Source organism: Galleria mellonella, unplaced genomic scaffold, assembly GCF_026898425.1.
Source record: "Galleria mellonella isolate WM207_F2 unplaced genomic scaffold, CSIRO_AGI_GalMel_v1 utg93, whole genome shotgun sequence".
Taxonomy (NCBI): domain Eukaryota; kingdom Metazoa; phylum Arthropoda; class Insecta; order Lepidoptera; family Pyralidae; genus Galleria; species Galleria mellonella.
Window position 1 is genome coordinate 1,693,582 of NW_026442176.1, and position 18,405 is coordinate 1,711,986.

The following is an 18,405-nucleotide window of genomic DNA, read 5'->3' on the forward strand; positions in this document are numbered from 1 at the left end:
TTTAAATTAAATTTTAAAATAGTTAAATATGTGCCGCAACAAAAAAAGGTTGAGAATCACTGTGCTAGACTAATATAAACAGTAATATTCAGTAATAAAAATGTTCGTATTGTGCGAAGGTAGATTCGGCAACCAGCGGTAGGCGAGGCGATATGTTAGCTGTTATACCATTAGTCGGAAATTAAAATTGATATATTTTATTGTCTTGTAGGTATGTAAATATTGTATGAGTTATAAAAGAATTATTCTCAATCCAATGTACGGTAGTCATAAAAGTAAAATAATGCCTGAGTACTATAATAATTGTTACGGATTTTTGTTCGCCATATTTATGGTAATTTTTTTATATTTCTATCCGAGTCGCATCTAGTTTTATTTTGCTATCAATCTGAAAATAAATACAACTGAATGCATAGTTTCCTTTGCACGGCAAGTAGAATAAAAAAATATATGAAAAAAGCGGCAAACAAATGACTGATATCCTAATTTCAAATTCGTGTTTTGTAAATTAATAAAATTTAATTTTGTAAAATAATCATGTATACTGACGACAATTATACAGATAAAGAAAGTGAAGGTGAAGACAGAAGTCCCTACAATTGCTCAAGTATCACAAAAAAGTCGTTGTCCACTGTCGGATTTAGAAATAACATTGAAAATCAAAATGTGAGATCTTTGGCGATTCGTGCGACGCAATCTTTCACTGGAGGAGTTGAAGAGTTAAGATTGTGTGGGAATTTTCAGAAAATAAATTTATGTAACAGGATAAATGTGTCGAGTCCTAAGGTAACTACAGTATGCCCATGTGGATGTTTATTAAGACCTGCTACCACAGGCCCTTTTCGAACTCGAGAACAGAATACACTAGCACTGCATGTAGTGTCACCTGAAGTTCTTAATTATCATGGATATTGCTATGATCCCAGTCAAATAGCTATGTTTTGGAAAAAAGACTGTAGAATGTTCCTATGGAAAGGAAATGCTAAAATGAAAAATATAATCGTTGCAGACTCTCAAAAAAATAATTCAGCATTTTGAATTTTGTAATTATTTATGTCTATTAAACAAAGTAAACAACTTAGTATTTTATTTCTTATTATAAAATAAATATGTATCTACAAGAAATTTTATTTCAAAAACAATTTTAATAAAGAAATAAATTTCTTTTTTAATTTATTGTAAAGTTTGCACTGTGTCTAATGGCTGCTTTTCCACACCAAGCATATTATTCTCCACTGACTCCCCACAAGAGAACCTTATATAGTCTATGATTTCAACTTTATTTTGCTCTAGTACTTCATCTACTGTGTAAGATGGATCCAACAGGTATTCTTGATAAATAAGGCATGTTTCATCATCAGAGTTCTTGTTTGGTTTATCACTTTCTTTGTTTCCAATTTTCTTAGGGGCACACCCTACAATGTGTTGACAGAGCTGACGGCCAATATCCTCATGTCCACTGGATTGCTTGTAAGCCAGCAAAGCTCCATATTTGCCAGCTGAATAATCTCCAGAGGCGGCAGGAGCTGGATGTGTGTAGCCTGCAATCTTCACTTCTTTGTTGTTTGCTTTCCAACACTCTGCTCGTCTTAGAATTGCATTTTCACCAACAGATCCAATAAACAAGGCCAGTACTTCAGAGAGTTTCTTGCCTTCAACAGAGAGGTTTCCTAACTGTTCACTGTCCAATTCCATCTAAATGGAAATAAAATACATTTGAATTAAAATATTCTGCAATTTTTGCAACTTTTAGTGAAAGCACCCTTTTAATTTTAGTTGGTGGATTGTAAGTACAGATTTAACAACTAGTACAGGCACCAGTTCCTATAAATAATATTATTAAAACATTCTGCATGTTATAGGTAATAAGCTCTTATTTGTTTGTAGTGTGTGAAATAAATAAATAAATCAAAAAAATATGAAAATGCATACACAAAAGTTGTTCTACACCACACCAGTCTTCATCAAGTTATATGGAAATAGTGTATGTGTAAACATTAAAACAAAAAAAAAAAAAAGTTTATCCCAGTGGCTTTTAATACAATAATTCAGATCTATTTGAAATTGTTTTGTTTATAATTAGAATAGCCATTGTCATTATAAAAATACTATAAAGTATTTTTAATTTGAAAATACTTTTATTTTAGAGATATGATGCAATGACATTTAATCTTGTTAAAAGAAACAGCTCTAAATTTACCTTTGTAATGTCTCCCTTAGATTGCAAACTAGTATGTGCAAACTTGAAGCAAGCAAGGGTGGCATCTTCAATCATCTTATGGAATTTTTCATTTTTGGCCACAAAATCTGTTTCACAATTAAGCTCAACAAGGGCTCCATGGTTTTTGTCAAATTTCACAGCAACCAGACCCTGTACAGCTGTCCTACCAGCGAGTTTAGTAGCCTTCGCCCATCCCATTGCTTGTGCTTGTTCATTTAACCATGCTTCTGCCTGTAATAATAAATTGCAAACTTTATGTATATTAAGGTGCATATTATAATGAAATATATTAATGCAATATAAGAAATATGTTACACATGTTATATAAATATGTTCCTATATTGAAATACTATTTCCTAAATATATTCACACATACATACTACTTTCTAACCTGTCATATTATATGTATATTAATTATGAAAATATTTCTTATATATATATGAAATGTTATACACTATTTTGAATGTCTGCAACCTGCTATGAAAGAACGAAGATCAGTAAATAAAGAGAGAGAAATAGCATGTTAAAATATTGTATTAGAAATTCCACATTTCATAATTATATAAAAAAGAATATAAAAAAATGCAATTTAAAAAAGTCGGATAATACAGATTGTCACATGCATTACATACCATTATATTGTTGGTGTGATTATAACATAAGAGTATATATATATATATATATATATATATTAATGGTATTTATATGTAATATATCAAAAACACACATTACTTTAGGGAGTATGCTTAGATGTAACACTGTAGTGCAGGGTTATATATGCAGTACTCAATACTTGCAATACAATATTATATACTATTTTCTCTAATATAATGTTTAAATCATAATTAAATATTGGTGAAACATACCTTATCAGAATCATTGTTATGCATTTCAAGGGCTTTTTTGCAATTAGCAATTGTGTAGCCTGTTTTCTTCCGCAGCTTTGCTAACAGAGAAGATTCAGCTTTCCGACACACAGGGCTTGTGTGGAGACTTCTTACCAATTGGAATATCATCTGAAATGATATTAATAATAAAATATTAATATTGAATATTTGGGCAATGGTGTTCTATATTTAATTTTATATGTGTGTACACCTACCTAATAAAAAATAATGCAAATTTATAAGCTATTAGATATTAAAAAAATGATTTTATAAGAGAAATTATGAATGAAAACAACTGCAATGCAGGCTTCCCATGATGTGGGCCTCCCAATGACTGAACCAATGAGTAGCCAGTAAATTTATGACATCATCTCAATAGAGCTTTGTATAGCAATCAAGGTTAATACAACTATGGATAGCTGCTGAGATTAGTACTGCTATGGTGTTACAAGGTTTTGTTATATAGCAAGTTGGTGTTTATCGTTTACCTTGGAGTAGTAATCGAGTTTCTGTTTCATTTTCAATTTTATAACCTATAAACAGTTTGTAAATGTCAATGGACAAGAAGCAAAGGTTGTAAATGATGAAAAATATTTTATTTCGCGCGTTTTCATATTGAGAGCTGTTTGAAAATATCACGAAGCATTTATAAACGACATAGATAATGTACTGGCCATTATAAAGTAAAAATATCCATGGAAACAGAAAACAAGTGCCAATGTATACTTGTCAGGATTTTCGATCATGTCTATTTATTCCATAAGCGTGCGATAACAGATGTGTTATAGTTTATTTAATTAACTATCAATACACCTTAATTACGTATATTCATTTAAGTTTTTAGTGTTGTCTTTTTTTAAATAATAGGCACACCATTTTTTATATCAAGTCGGAGAATTTAATTAAAACTGTACTTTACCATATATTCGTTGTAACAGGTAAGAAAGAATAATTATAATATTAATTAGATAGAGACTATTCTAAAAATAATAATAAATTTGGAAAAAATTACTTATTGATTTAAAGAATTTTAATTAGATTAGGTACCTATATAATATATTACATGAAATTGTTGAAATCTTTGACACTTGACATTGACAGTTGCACAGTAGGCTGTTAAAACGTTTCGGAAACATATTATGGATACAAGTTTTTACATTTACTAAAACATTTAGTTATTTACATAAATGATATATTAAATTAATAAGTTCACGTAATTTGTTTTATCAATACTAAATAATATAAGCTGTAAATAAAAAGATGTATTTACTGCATAAATTTAGGTGAAACGCATCGTAGTTTTGTATATACGTGCAGTAACAAAACGGAGTATTATTGATTTGAATTTTCCACAAAATGTTCCCGCCATCATTTAAAATAAATTTAGAACTTTCGACTTTATTTCTTTGCATATCTTATATTTATAGGGTTTTAAAATTGAAAATGGATAAGAAACGACTTAACAGAAAAAAAGGGCAACCAGGTCCATCCTCGTCTGACGTAAAATTGCCCAAATTGCCAAAAACTTCGATGCCGGAAGATTTTAAAATACGAACTCGGCCCTTGTTTTCACTGCCTGAGGAAGTCCTGAAACTACCTCCACCAACATCAAAAGCAGCGAAATTACAAGCTGCAAAAGCTATGCCTAGAAGGAAGTCTAGTGGTAAACATATATTTTTGATGAACTTATTACATACCATGAAGTTCTTATCTATTTCCGTACTTATTTTATGAGGATAAAAATGGAATGGTAAATTCCATTTGAACTATTGGTTTACTTTGGTGAGGTACCAGTAAAAAACAAGATGAGAATTCAGTTACGTGAATTGGTTCATCATGATAAATTCAACAGGAATTAACTGCAATGATTTTCATGGGGTCCACGTGGAAGTCAACTTGATATACAAGATACACTGCTAGTAATGGGGACACTAAGCCCCATTATTAACAGTCCCTTCACCCTGTACTACTTACAAAGTTAGGCCTTTTTTTGTTTTCTGTAATAACACAACAATGCATACATTGCTGCTTTACGAGAGAAATATTGGTAATAATATAGTGATAGTTTAGATTATATCTATTATTTACATTTAAATAGTGTCTATCATCGAAATCTTCCTCAAAAATAACTTAATTTTTATTTCCTGTATAAAGTTCTAATAAAGACCATATTAACTGTATTCAAAATTTTAGTTACATATTACAAGATCCAAAAATAGGTAAAAACCTAAAGATAAGATCAAAAAAGGTTTATTGACAAAATTTATATAGGAATAATAAAAGATGAGCTTAAAATTAGATAGATTAGAAAATATAAATCAAAATGTATATAGAGTTGACAAGGATATAGCGCAATAAACACACAAAAAATATAGGTGAATGGTAAATAACCTTCTTTTAGAAGTTGCTTAAACGACCCGTAAGACCTTTGATAAAATAAATAATAGAAGCCTTTGAGACATTCTCCGATGAACATCTTTAAACAAAAATATTTTTCACTAATTTTTGCAACCGAAAGTATTTTTGATCGAGAGAGGGAGAGCTGCGTCTGTAACAAATATTTACATCAAATTATTTCAGTAATGCAGAGCTACACAGCTATGCGTAAAGCCAGAGAGGAATTTAGGGCAAAACTTATGAATTTGATCTGCCAGTCTCAACCAGGGGAGGATGGAGACATGATCCCCTCGGGCGAAGAGAAAAATATGTTACGTTACTATTATTATCTCAGATATGGTATAGACACCATACATGTCGCTCCATTGGATAATAAAATTATATTACGGTGAGAGAATTTTTTATTATGTTAATTTTTAAATAAACGAATGCTATTGTCCCACACTAATGATTTTGTATAGGGTTTCCATATTTATGTGACGTAGCATTTACACCCATATAGGAAACTTTTGGTGTTCTATCAGGATATTAGAGCTAATATGATTTGGGCTCTACTTAGTCTGTATCTATTCTCAGGTCATGTCAGCTCTTGTTTCCCGAACTAATAATATTAGCCCTTACCTTAATATCTTTTAAATTCTATGGCCCCGTGTTCTTTGCGATTGTGTTGCTTCTCAGGCAAAGAAATTTTCTTTGACCAAATGGGCTCAAATCTCAAAAATATTAGTATTTTATTTTCTAATTATATCTATAACAATTATTCATGATTACTGATAATCGTCAAGTTTCTAATCACAATAAATGTAATTTACTTAGTTAATCATTACCAAATTCAAAGCTGTTTATAATCTGGTTGGTTGTTTATACTTAGTTAGATACATTAAATGTAAATTTTTAAAACCTAACTAATACATTGTTAGTTGCAAGTTTAAATTTAATGAGTTTTATGTACAGTGTGCATAACTTAATATCGCTCAAACTGAAGAAATGGAAGGAGACATTGTTCACATGTACGGATGAGATGCGCGAGGACTTTATGATGAGCATGAAGAAAGCTATTGTAGACTTTGTTTTGAAGGATCCTAATACGGTTTGTATTCCTATAACATTTGATTAAGTGTAGACATGAATAAATATATGAAAAGAAATTACGTGAACCAAAAGTAAGATTAAAAAAGTTATATATGCATTTAATATAGGGTCCAACTGGTAATATGCGGTTACGTATTTACAAACTTTTTGCCCGCCTCATGCTTGAATAGTAGAGAAAACCTTTAGGTGTTATGTTTACTATTATTATAAACATGAAAATTGATAAATTTTTGTATGCTTGCAACTTCAAGGATCACGTATGCATATAAGTAGAATTTATAGAAAAATTGTAAAGTAATTTAACAATAGAGACAATATCGTGATCACGATTGAGTATGTTAATATAAATAATAGTGAATTACGTAAAAAATAGGAAGAATCGTTAGAAGAAGAGGATACACCATTAAAGCAAGAATTAGCGAAGAAGGACGACGCATGGAGGAATCGATACGCTCTAGCTAAAAAGTACCTCGGCAGGAATCTGCACACTGTGAACTATTGTATAGCGCAGGTGCTTCAGATATGGTGGAAGCAGTTCAAGTGAGCAATTTTTGTAGCTATTTAGCTAATTGCTTTACCTTGCTAGTGTAGATATGTACGAGTTCTCTGGTGAGACCTATATTTTGTTTTTGTTTTTTATTTACGTTCCGTGCATTATTTTGTCCTTTTTAACTCCGATAAGCTGTCTCAGATTATCTTAGACATTTTAAAATGTTCTATTATTATCTATTCCCATTTCTTAGTCTCTCTTTCTTTGTTATCTATTCATTGTAACATTTGCACCACAGTCATCTTATATAATATAACTGCTCGTTATAATACATGACAATAAACATATTATCTTGGAGTATTATTAAGTTTCATTTAAAATATTACTTTATTTTTGCGTACTTTATGTACCTACTTGCACACACTTCGTGATTTTTTATAAAACTTAGAAGTAGGGGAAAAAAATTGCTATATTTATTTTAAATATAATAAAGCGTTTTATTTCGGTTTCACATTGTGATACGTGTTAAATAAATAAATAAATAAATTTAATAACTTTATTTTGTTATTAGTTAGTATTCGGTTCTTTTAATTTATTATGCATTTCTTATTTTTTCGCTACATTCTAGTGACTTGCGACTGATCAGCATGAAAGATATAATGACTACAAACGAAGCGTACGAGCTCCAGGACTTTTGTTTCGTGTGCAAGAGGCATATCGAGGCAGCCGGCAATGTGCTCACGTTACAATGGATACCCACCATACAGGCAGTCTTCCTACAGGTTTGCCTCGTAATTTGAATTAAAAATAAATACATGTACAATAAGTAAAACATAACGTGTACACCTGGTCTCTCATAACACAAGCTATCTGAGCTCGAGGAGCGGAAGATTTGCATGAATGTGTGGCACTTATTATTATTTTTTATTAAAGAGTTTCCTTTTATCGGTGTAACAAATTCATGCATTTTCTTTTATTTAGATCTATTTCAGGCTATATTTTTGACCTCCCTATACAACATGACACTTAGTGTTTCCTTTATCTGTCCCATGTAGTTATTCCTTAGTCTTTCCCTTCCTCTTTTGACTTATTATTATTATCATCAAAATTGGTCTGGTTACTACATTTTTTTCTGTATTGGGGTTTGATTGACCTGGACTGTACCAGATGTTCGTTGCCTGGTTCAATACAAGGTATCCAAGCCTAAATAAATACACTCCTAATATAGTATTTATTATCTGGGTGTCCCCCTGAGCAGACTTATAAATATCTAAAAGTGGCTTCATACAAAAGAATACCCATATCCCACAGATTTGTGGGATAAGTATCGAGTTCAATTAATCAGTACTTCGGCTATCGTACATTTGTACCACGCGATAACTGAAGTACTGTTTCGATTAAACTTGATAGGTATACTGTTATAATCTCATATATTGGATAAATGTATGTTGTAGGAAGCTATATAAAACAGAATTAAACTGTACTAGCTTTTTGTAATATATATTTACAAAGAAATTTAGAAAGGTAAAGATTTTTATTTAAACTTTATACCAGAAGTTGCACTTTGAGGAATATAATTATAAAAACCACACACAATTTGGTGCAAAAGTGTTTGCGTGTTGCCGAAACAAATGCAGTTTAAAATTTTACAAATTATTGTTTTGGCTTCCTTTAAAACTTCTTATACCAATTTTTCTTAAATTTCTCCAAGCTACAGAGATCGTCTAGTTGCAATTTTATTATATTAGTATCTAAAAATTTCAATAAATTATGCATATTTGATAATTTCAGGGAAATAAAAAACGTCTCATACCAGATCCTAAGCAAGCGTCCAAAATTAAGCACTTTTATAATTGCTTGGCTTGTATCATGACCTATAATTTGCAAACGTTATGCTTAAAATCTATGAAGGAATTTACAGACTATATCATGGATGTTGGGGTATGGTATCTGATTATTTAGCTGTTATATGTTGTTCATAAGTATACTATTTATTGACATAAATTGCTTTTTTACAGGGAATGAATCAAGGCTTTGTCGTCAATTTAACGTTTCAAAACGACGCTATCGAATTTGAACCTTCTTTTAAACAGTTTAAAGATCAGCTTCGTTTGTTATACGATTTCTTAATAGATGCATGTAGACAAACTCCTCGGTTGGAGACATTGTTGTATCAAGATTACGTTTGTACTTCTAGAGCTACGCTGAAGGTAATTATTCATTTTGTTTTTTTAATTTCACATTTTCAGAATGGTCGTTAAAGAATTGCTTGTTTGTAAGTGTAATACTTGGTGTAGTATGACTATTCCTTGTCCTTCTCACTGGAGTTTAACTCACCTTTTTTTCTGTCTTAAATACGATGATTTAAAAAGAGAATATTAACTATATATATATATATATATATATATATATATATATATATATATATATATATATATATATATATATATATATATATATATATATACTCTTAAAGGACGTAATACAGTTTTTTCAGGGTCAGAGATGCGCACAAATAATTTTAATGTTGCAGATAGTGTCCATAGGTCACAGTAACCATTTACCATCAGACAGGTTGTTTGTTAGGTATAAAATGAATTACTAATAAATGGTAATCAAATTCTGTCAATGAGTAACTGACAGAGTTTGATCATAGAACTTGAAGACCTGCAACCTTACTTTTTTTACAGCCCATAATAGATAATGATTTGGTGGATTCGTACAAGAAGCAAGTGGCAGATCTAATTAGCGAGCAAAGAATCGGTCCGGAACTGAGAGTTCAAGATTTTGATGACTACGTTTGTCTTCTAAATGGCGAAGTAAGAGCCTTCTTTAAAAATTACAATGCTTATTTAACAATAGATTTTAGTAATTTTTGCCAGAGAGACTATGCAAATCTTGCTTGTGTACATCTGTCTCCATTCATATTTTTGCTGTCAAGTTGTACCTTCCTGGTTATGTTTTTGTTAATAAAATTACCGGGTACGAAGCCATAAAACGAGCAGACTTGGACATGCCAGCGCATGATTGTTACATTGTATTCTGTGAGGTCTATGGTGCGTTTCATGTTTATAGATGTTGATTAGTACAGTCCATCAGGTGGGCCGTCAGCTTATCGTTCCTTATATTACAATGGAAATTTTTGTTTATGGAGGACATTTTTTTAATTATATAGGCTTAAATTGTCAACTAAGTACAGATGATTTTAATATTTTAGTCTTTATCAAAAGTGGAGTCATTTATTAACTCTGTTCCTGAGAAAACTTTTGAAGAGTTCTGTGCTGAGTCAGTCAAATATGTGGAATTGGCGAAAGAGATACCCTCAAAGTTGGAAGGGACTATCACGATCGGCATGTACCAGATGCAAAGAGGAGACCTGATAACTTCCTTGCGATCAGCTGCCACTAGGCTAGCTAACACTCTATTAAAAAGGATGACGGAGGATTACCAGTTCATGATTAAATCGTAAGTATGTGAAACCTTAATTCTTGTTAGTATTAACACAAATAAAGGCCGGCAGCACACCTGCAATGCCGTTGGTATTGTGGGTGACAATGGGCGGTGGTAGTCACTTACCATCAGGTGAGCCGCATGCTCGTTTGCCTCCTATGTTGTAAAAAAAGATAATATATGGTGTTAGATATACTTTTAATAGGAAGGTGAGTCTGTACATGTCGTCACACTTTCACAGCTTTATTCAAGATTTTAACCAGCTATCCACTTTCAATTATAGCCGATTGCCATATTGTTACCTAATTATGAGTCAACCACTTTATTTATTGGTTTATTATGTTTCTTTTTGGTAATAAGTTATATTGTGCATGTCATCATAGACAGTACATGTATTTAGTACACAGAACAATTTTATTAATAACTAGCGACCCGCCCCGGATTCGCACGGATGCACATTATATCACATCAGAAACCTTTAAAATTATCAGTGTTTCTCTATAATATTATGCATGTATTATACATATATACCTTTCTATTGAATCACTCTATCAGTCTATCTATTAAAAAAACCGCTTCAAAATCCGTTGCGTAGTTTTAAAGATTTAAGCATACATAGGGACGGACAGACAGCGACAGCGACTTTGTTTTATACTATGTAGTGATGAACGTGCACGACATAATGTTACCGTAGAAATTCGTATAATTACCCATATTTGCGCTCTTCTATCATATTTCTCTTTCTGTCTCGCCTTATTCCATTTCATTTGAGACTAGCCAGTCTTTGCCATAGCAAGCGTTCTCATGTTTTGGGCCCGTGTTCATTAATTAGACTATGTCATATAGTCTACGTTTACCTTTTATCATATAGCATTGCACAATATATTATAAAAGCGATTTACACATCGTGTAAAATAACAGGATCTACGATGAGTATTCGACGATTGCGAACACCCTGCTAACCCCCCCGCCTGAAACGGCCGCGTTGATGGACCTGATCGCGTACTGCAAGAAGGTGGAGGACATCATACTGGACGAGATGGAAGACAAACTGCGCAGTGTGCTGCGCTATATCATATTTCTTGGGGACTATACCACCTTCACGCCATTGGAGATGAAGGCGAACAACCAAACGTTCCACTGGTTAGTAGCTCGCGTATTTACCTATTAAAATATTAAGAGAATTTTATATCTCATCAACTATTTTTAATTTTACACCCAGAAAATAACTGAAAAAATGTTTGAAACACAGGAACAGTATACAGGAATTTCAGTAGACTTTAGATCGTAACAGAACAAGTGTTTATTTTCTCCTATAATTTTCTCCCATGAACACTCAGGCTGCGGAATAGACTAGGCAGAGGCCGACGTTTTCCCTAGAGACTACAGTACGGGGTTTTCAAAAAGAGTATATTAAGATTTTTCAGGCTCGGTAACGCGCACGTGACACCCCTGGAGTTACAGGCGTCCATAGCCTACAGTGACTGTTTACCTTCAGACGTGGAATAAAAAAAATAAATGTAAATTCCAATTTCCAACATAGGCATATTTTCAGGTATGCACGAATGCCTGGAGTTATCGAAGAGTGCAAAGTCATATGTGATCAGAAGAAGATTGAATATCAGGAACTATTAAAGGTTTTAACTTGATATATTTTTCTAATTTCCGAGTAACTGGAATATACATTTCTATTAATATTAATCCTTTATAATATTGTTGAATTTTAGGTTCGAATTGCCAAGTTTATCGACGACTTAAATATATACGAAGCGCAATGTAATGAGTTGCAATATTGGGGTGAAATTAACGAGCTGCCCAAATACGTCAGCCGCGCGCGGCACTTGGATGAGAAGTATGTTATAAACGCTTAGAAATTAGACGAATTTTATACATTAATTAAATATGACTTATAATTTTTAGAAATAATGTTTTTTTTTATTACATATAAAATTTTGTTTTGTAATGATAAAGATATGAATTTATCGATTCACTTAAGAAAATAGAGCAAGAATTTACTTATGTTAGTGGATTCATATAACTGTATGGCACAAAAGTTAATATTTTTTCTTGAGTTTTCTTTAAAAAAATCTTCCTTAAATAACATTATATGTATAATAACATGTATGTATGTATGTATGAAATACATGTATGTATTATGGTCATGGTAATAAATACAATGACCATAAGATACATCATCAGCTCAATTATTTATTAAATAATTGCTGCGTGTGACGATGCTTATGTCGATTATGTATTATGCGATAGTTTTCTCAAGCCAGTTTTTATAATTTAATATATCACGGCACAAAAACGTAGGATGTTACTGTTACAATATAATAGGAAAGTATACACAATTGTATAGAGATTCGTTTCTTTCAGATTGTCGAACGCATTAACGAAAATAGATCAGTTCAATGAGGAAGAAACATCATTCGGATGGGAACTCTCGCAGTACCCGAAAAGAAAGGCTGTTTACGATCGACTCGTGCCATTCAAGAAGCTCTTCGATGCAGGATTCGATTTTCTTGAGAAACACAATAATTGGATGAAGTCTAAAGTATGTGTCCCATTAGTGAAATAAAATAAGTATTTATGCTCACGATTGTTAACTCTCTCTCAAAGATATACATTGTGAAATAAATTGGGAATTCACAGTTTATTCTAAATTCTATCTTCTACACCAGTAAAATGTAATTTTTGTTGCAGTAATTTTTATATTATTTTCTGTAGGTATTGTTGTTTTAGTCGCGAAACAGGTTTTTTTTAAGTTTGAAGGGTAAGATAATTATTGCAATTACTAATAAACGCGTCACTTCTATGTATTGTATATAGGTATAGTATATTTTGTGATGTACATAGTGATACATATAAGAGTTACTTTCTATCTAGTTGTCTGTTGGTTTATTTGCTATTTATATAGTAGAATGAAATAATTAACTCAAAATAAGTAAAATATTTATGAAACAAGTCTATGCTTGATCTTAAGAAGAAGCTTATGTACTATGTATCTATTAAAAATCTTTTTATATTACTTAAACAAAGTGTCAATAATGCAAAACCAATTTTTTGTGGAATACGGATAACTTCTGCTTTAAAAATTAAAGGTCGTTTTGTTAGGTTGGCAGTTTTGATCCTGAAGATATAGAAGGTGATGTTGGTTACTACTATAAAATTGTCTACAAGTTGGAGAAATCATTCCAAGAGGTCCCGGACACATATCGACTGGCTGTATCTGTCAGGTAAACGGTTTCACCCTACTGATTGTAAACATTTCACAACTGAGTTTGATACTTACATGAATTTCTTAGCTACGTCGTATTTGAGTGTATCTAGATATGTTGCCAACAAATCTTATAATTTCGAACAACTTTCTAAAGTATTTTTGATTTTCAAAGAAGATATTTTAACAATGGTAATAAAATCATTTTTCTGTATTAGAATACAATAATTTCATTAATAAGACTTGCAAAAAGGTATTATCCTCAATTTGAATTTCAGAGAAAAAATGGACGAATTCAAAACAAACATGCCTATAATACAGACTCTTGGTAACCCTGGCATGAAACCTCGTCACTGGGAGAAGATATCGGAGATCGTCGGCTTCCCCATAGTGGTGGATGATGAACTGTCTCTGGAGAAAGTGATTGACTTTAACTTAGTGGACTACATCGATAAGTTCGAGTCTATATCAGAAGCTGCCACTAAGGAGAACAACCTTGAGAAAGCACTAGACAAGATGATGAAAGAATGGGCCGATCTAAAATTCGACATTCTTTCTTACAAGTAATATATTTATAATGTAACTGCAGTAGTAAAGCGTAGCAACTATCGACAAAACTGTTCTTATAGGGAAGGCTTATGTCCAGCAGTAAACTAACTGTCCACAGCTGAAATAATAATAATAACTGCTAGCGATAAATCTTGAATGTTTAAGTTAATGTACGGCATTTGACGTACTATAGTCAGGCATACGTTTTTTGGACCAAGAAGTTAAAGAACCAGTAAATTTAATACAGAGATGATTTAATATGTGATGGTAAATTTACTGCGGTCTTCAATGCGATGAAGATTAAGATTGATTGAGCGTTAATTACTATATATATATATATACATATACCCTTCTGGCTGCCCCATAAAAGAATTAGGTTTTGAGATATTATAGAGATACAGATAGACATTTTACTTGACCCGGAACAAGAAGTTGAGACTGTCTCAAAATAATAGACGCGGAACGTCAAATACCTAGTTGAGCATCATTAAAAGTTATATAATTAATACTTGCCAAATTGCCTCGGGCTCCAATGTTCTGAATTGTATACTCAAACGTTTGTCGCCATTTAATTATTGTTTACAGAATTTCCAAATTAAAACATACTAATTAATATAATTGGCAATTTATCGTCGGCAATTACTATACAAACTTTTACTACCTTTTACTTTTCAAGTGTCCAATTTTCAAATATACTTCCTTCGTGCTCTATTGATCTATTGCGTATAAGTACAATATAATATAAGGAATTTTTCTAAAACAATATATTCTAAACTCAGCGCATAGAAACCTTTATAACGAAGTATAGCAACGTCGCAATTATTTGTCAATTTGCAAAAACAATTGATTTTTTAATGTTTCTGATTCATTATTTAAAACATTAATCATTCAATAATATTCTTAAGCTGGCACTGAAAATTTGGAATTTGATGTAGACGAGTATTTAAAAAAATCCGAAGCAATTATAAAGTATTCACCATCGACAGGGAATCTATCCTCACACTTTAGAGCCAGATTGGTCACAAACAGTGCGGTTTCAGAGGAACTTCCTCCCGCGAACACTCAGGTTGTGAAATGTTCCTCCTGCTGCCCTTAGAAACTACAGCATGGCCTTCTTCAAAAAGAACGTATTAAGGTTTCTTTAGGGTCGGCAACGCGCACGTAACATCCCTGGTGGTGTTACAGGCGTCCATAGGTTAAGGTAACCCCGTTTACCATCAGACGGGCTGTATGCTTGTTTGGCACTATCGTAGTATAAAAAAGTATGTGCATATATTCTAATGCAACATATTCAAAAAATGCAACATATTCTACGAATAACGTTTTAGTTCATCGACAGTACACTTTTTAAATAATCGGCCAGAAATATTGAAAAATGTCAAATTGATTTTGGCAATTAACAGATAATTGTGACGTTGCTATCAGACTTCGGTAAGCAAAAGTAATAAATGCTCTCAAGTAATTATTACCTTACAGGGATACCGGTACATACATTTTGTCAAGCGTCGACGAGATTCAATTGTTGCTAGATGATCATATTGTTAAAACTCAGACAATGAAGAACTCTCCTTACATCAAGCCATTCGAAGAGATTATTATGTAAGTACCTATATGCAAGAATATTATAAAAATGTCTATCAGATTTTGAACTGCTTTTTGGAATAGCATGTTGATCTAACAAACTTATATCGATGGAATATGGTAAGCATAGTCTGTAGGTGACGTAATTAGTGTCATGATTGAGAGAACATTGATGAACAGAGATTGGGGAAATTTTAGATAAAACCTAACACCAAGCCATTTGATCAGTGTGGCAATAATAAGCCATATTTCTTACTCTCTTGGACTCTCTCCATGAGATCCATGTCATAAAAAGAATGTTTTACCTATGCTCATACCTAGTGAGACGTTAAAGAATTTTTAATGTAAGGTATATAGATGAATAACGCCATAAACATTACCAAATATTATATTTCGTTCACATTCTGATTTAGTGTTGGGAGAAACATCAGGCGGTCAAGAGTTAAACCAGCTCCACAATACACTGGCTTACTGTGTAGAAATGGATATATTGACAAGATCACTTTGTTTCTTAATTTTGTGATATCCATTGAACTTAAATTCCTGTGCTATCCTTAATTCGAACTAATTTACTCACAACATAGACCTAATTTTGTTTGGCATTATTCAGCGATTGGGAAGGTAAGCTGATACTACTGCAAGAGATTCTCGATGAATGGCTCAAAGTTCAAGCCACGTGGATGTATTTGGAACCAATATTTTCCTCGCCTGATATTCAGCAGCAAATTCCTGAGGAAGGGCGCCGATTCAGCGCTGTTGACAAGGTAATCTTTTTATGATACTTGTATATATTTGAAAAACCAATGTTACTTTGAATGTTAACTTAGATTTTTTAAATAAGATATAACTCCCTATAATAAGCAAAATTGATTATCTTATCTTATTGTTTATCTTATATAATTAATCATGGAAGATTATACAATCATCTACAATTAATTAAGTATAATATAAAATAATTACCAGAGGGAGACTTTGTACAAAAGTCGATTGCTTGGGTACCTCTGTCCTATTCGTGTTTCTACCGTGAAGTGGTTGTGTTTGCATGGCTGTGTTTCGGTTTGAAGGGTGGGATATGGCGTGAATTTACAGGATACAGAGGAATAACATCCAAGTTCTCAGGAATGGCAACGCATGGGGGGTATCATGGGCGAAACAGTATACTCTGTTATGTTCATGGTACTGCTCATGTCTATAGGCGACGGTTACCACTTTCCAGCAGGTGGGCCGTCAGCTTGTTTGCCATTATAAGTTGTATATAAAAAAATCTTTATTTATTAAACTTTTTGCTGTAAAAAAAGTCTGCTTCTTTTAAATGAATAATTTTCATGTGTTGAATATGGTAGTCTAAAAAGTGCGTAATAGTACATAGCCGAAAAAAAAAATAAAAAGCGACAGTTATTAAAAAGGTTGATCTCATCGTATTCTGACAATATTTTCAGATGTGGCGTGAAATAATGAAAGCTGCGTACACAGAGCCCCGTGTATTGGACGTAATAATGATAGAAAAGATGCTAGAGAGACTCCGCAAGTCCAACAACCTGTTAGAGATGGTGCAGCGCGGTCTCAATGCGTATTTGGAGAAGAAGCGGCTCTACTTCCCGCGCTTCTTCTTCTTGTCCAATGATGAGCTCCTCGAGATACTGTCTGAAACTAAAGATCCTATGCGGTAGATAAAACTTCAATTATCATTTATCTATCTTCAATGTAGGCTTACAGATTGAATTGAATTTACTGTGAGTTGTGGAGCTTAAAGTAAATTCAATTATCGCAGTTATTATAGATTTTTTATTTATTATTTTACACACCACTAAATTATATACAAGGTTAACTGAATGACCGGAGCTGTTCTTTAGCAGTCAACTAACTGTTGATCAAAGAGTGTGAAAGACGGCGTAACTATATATTTTTGGTTTAACACAATTTTCATGGATGTTTAAAATATTATTGTATTGATATGAACATATAAATTTTGATCATGCTGTGTACGCATATTTTTAGAGGGTTAGCCTGAACAAAACATTATAATACTGTATAAATTAATGTAACCATGTTAATTCTTTGTAATGTGTACCTATTAAAATAAAATAAAATAAAAAAAACATAAACATATATAAGTCTCTTCTCTCCTTAAATATTGAATGCTAATTTTATAATTGTAGCGTACAGCCGCATCTGAAGAAATGTTTCGAAGGTATTGCAAAATTGACGTTCACTGAGGACATGGTGGTGACTCATATGAGGTCCTCAGAGGGAGAGATCGTGCTACTTACGACTACCATCAATACTGCTGCTGCTAGGGGACAGGTTCGTCAATTTATCCTTTGTAGTTTACGCAAGTAGGTCACAGTTACCAGTTGCTTCTAATTATCTTTACGCTATAAATTTATTACAGAGAAGGCAGCGAGAACCGAGTGTTTAAAGGCTTTCTTTCCATGCATCCCTTGCTTTATCTATTTTCAGAACTCATTTAGTATATAAACTACATGTCTTTTTCTAAATTTAATATTTTTATATTTTT

The 18,405-nt window shown here is 32.3% G+C and overlaps 3 protein-coding genes across 6 annotated transcripts in view; 2 read left to right on the forward strand and 1 right to left on the reverse strand.

The window, feature by feature from the left end:
- The first annotated feature begins 537 nt into the window (after positions 1–537).
- On the forward strand, positions 538–1,038 carry LOC113516847 (uncharacterized). Its single transcript, XM_026901324.3, has one exon. It carries the CDS (start codon positions 538–540, stop codon positions 1,036–1,038), a length of 501 nt encoding a protein of 166 aa, XP_026757125.1.
- On the reverse strand, positions 1,026–4,192 carry LOC113516870 (elongation factor Ts, mitochondrial). 4 transcript variants are annotated; one of them, XM_026901352.3, is made up of 4 exons: positions 4,028–4,192; positions 3,088–3,237; positions 2,201–2,452; positions 1,026–1,695 (listed from the first exon to the last, which is right to left on the reverse strand). In XM_026901352.3, exons 1-4 carry the CDS (start codon positions 4,028–4,030, stop codon positions 1,174–1,176), a joined length of 927 nt encoding a protein of 308 aa, XP_026757153.1. In that variant the 5' UTR covers positions 4,031–4,192; the 3' UTR covers positions 1,026–1,173. The 4 variants fall into 4 exon arrangements, with proteins under 4 accessions (XP_026757153.1, XP_052758638.1, XP_052758637.1 ...); XM_052902678.1 differs by having other exon boundaries at positions 4,156–4,177; XM_052902677.1 differs by lacking the exon at positions 4,028–4,192 and adding an exon at positions 3,597–3,950.
- A 353-nt stretch (positions 4,193–4,545) lies between these two features.
- The window catches only part of LOC113516849 (dynein axonemal heavy chain 7), a 57,631-nt gene continuing 43,771 nt past the window's right edge, over positions 4,546–18,405 (forward strand). The window contains exons 1-19 of the mRNA XM_052902676.1: positions 4,546–4,771; positions 5,689–5,893; positions 6,460–6,595; positions 6,971–7,137; positions 7,716–7,869; positions 8,879–9,028; positions 9,106–9,297; positions 9,778–9,906; positions 10,305–10,552; positions 11,459–11,680; positions 12,093–12,174; positions 12,265–12,389; positions 12,917–13,094; positions 13,655–13,776; positions 14,036–14,320; positions 15,783–15,905; positions 16,498–16,651; positions 17,327–17,553; positions 18,047–18,191. Of these exons, the coding sequence (XP_052758636.1) occupies positions 4,552–4,771; positions 5,689–5,893; positions 6,460–6,595; positions 6,971–7,137; positions 7,716–7,869; positions 8,879–9,028; positions 9,106–9,297; positions 9,778–9,906; positions 10,305–10,552; positions 11,459–11,680; positions 12,093–12,174; positions 12,265–12,389; positions 12,917–13,094; positions 13,655–13,776; positions 14,036–14,320; positions 15,783–15,905; positions 16,498–16,651; positions 17,327–17,553; positions 18,047–18,191 (3,264 nt within the window). The 5' untranslated portion in view covers positions 4,546–4,551. The remainder of the gene's footprint in view (positions 4,772–5,688; positions 5,894–6,459; positions 6,596–6,970; positions 7,138–7,715; positions 7,870–8,878; positions 9,029–9,105; positions 9,298–9,777; positions 9,907–10,304; positions 10,553–11,458; positions 11,681–12,092; positions 12,175–12,264; positions 12,390–12,916; positions 13,095–13,654; positions 13,777–14,035; positions 14,321–15,782; positions 15,906–16,497; positions 16,652–17,326; positions 17,554–18,046; positions 18,192–18,405) is intronic.

What these genes read in the sequence shown, in the direction of transcription:
- LOC113516870 (XM_052902677.1), bottom strand. Translation starts at nt 3,626, where the DNA reads ATGAAACAGAAACTCGATTACTACTCCAAG. An exon ending in AACTCGATTACTACTCCAAG is followed by an intron (nt 3,238 to 3,596) that starts GTAAACGATAAA and finishes ATATCATTTCAG; the next exon opens with ATGATATTCCAATTGGTAAG. An exon ending in ATAACAATGATTCTGATAAG is followed by an intron (nt 2,453 to 3,087) that starts GTATGTTTCACC and finishes TTATTATTACAG; the next exon opens with GCAGAAGCATGGTTAAATGA.
- LOC113516847 (XM_026901324.3), top strand. Translation starts at nt 538, where the DNA reads ATGTATACTGACGACAATTATACAGATAAAGAAAGTGAAGGTGAAGAC.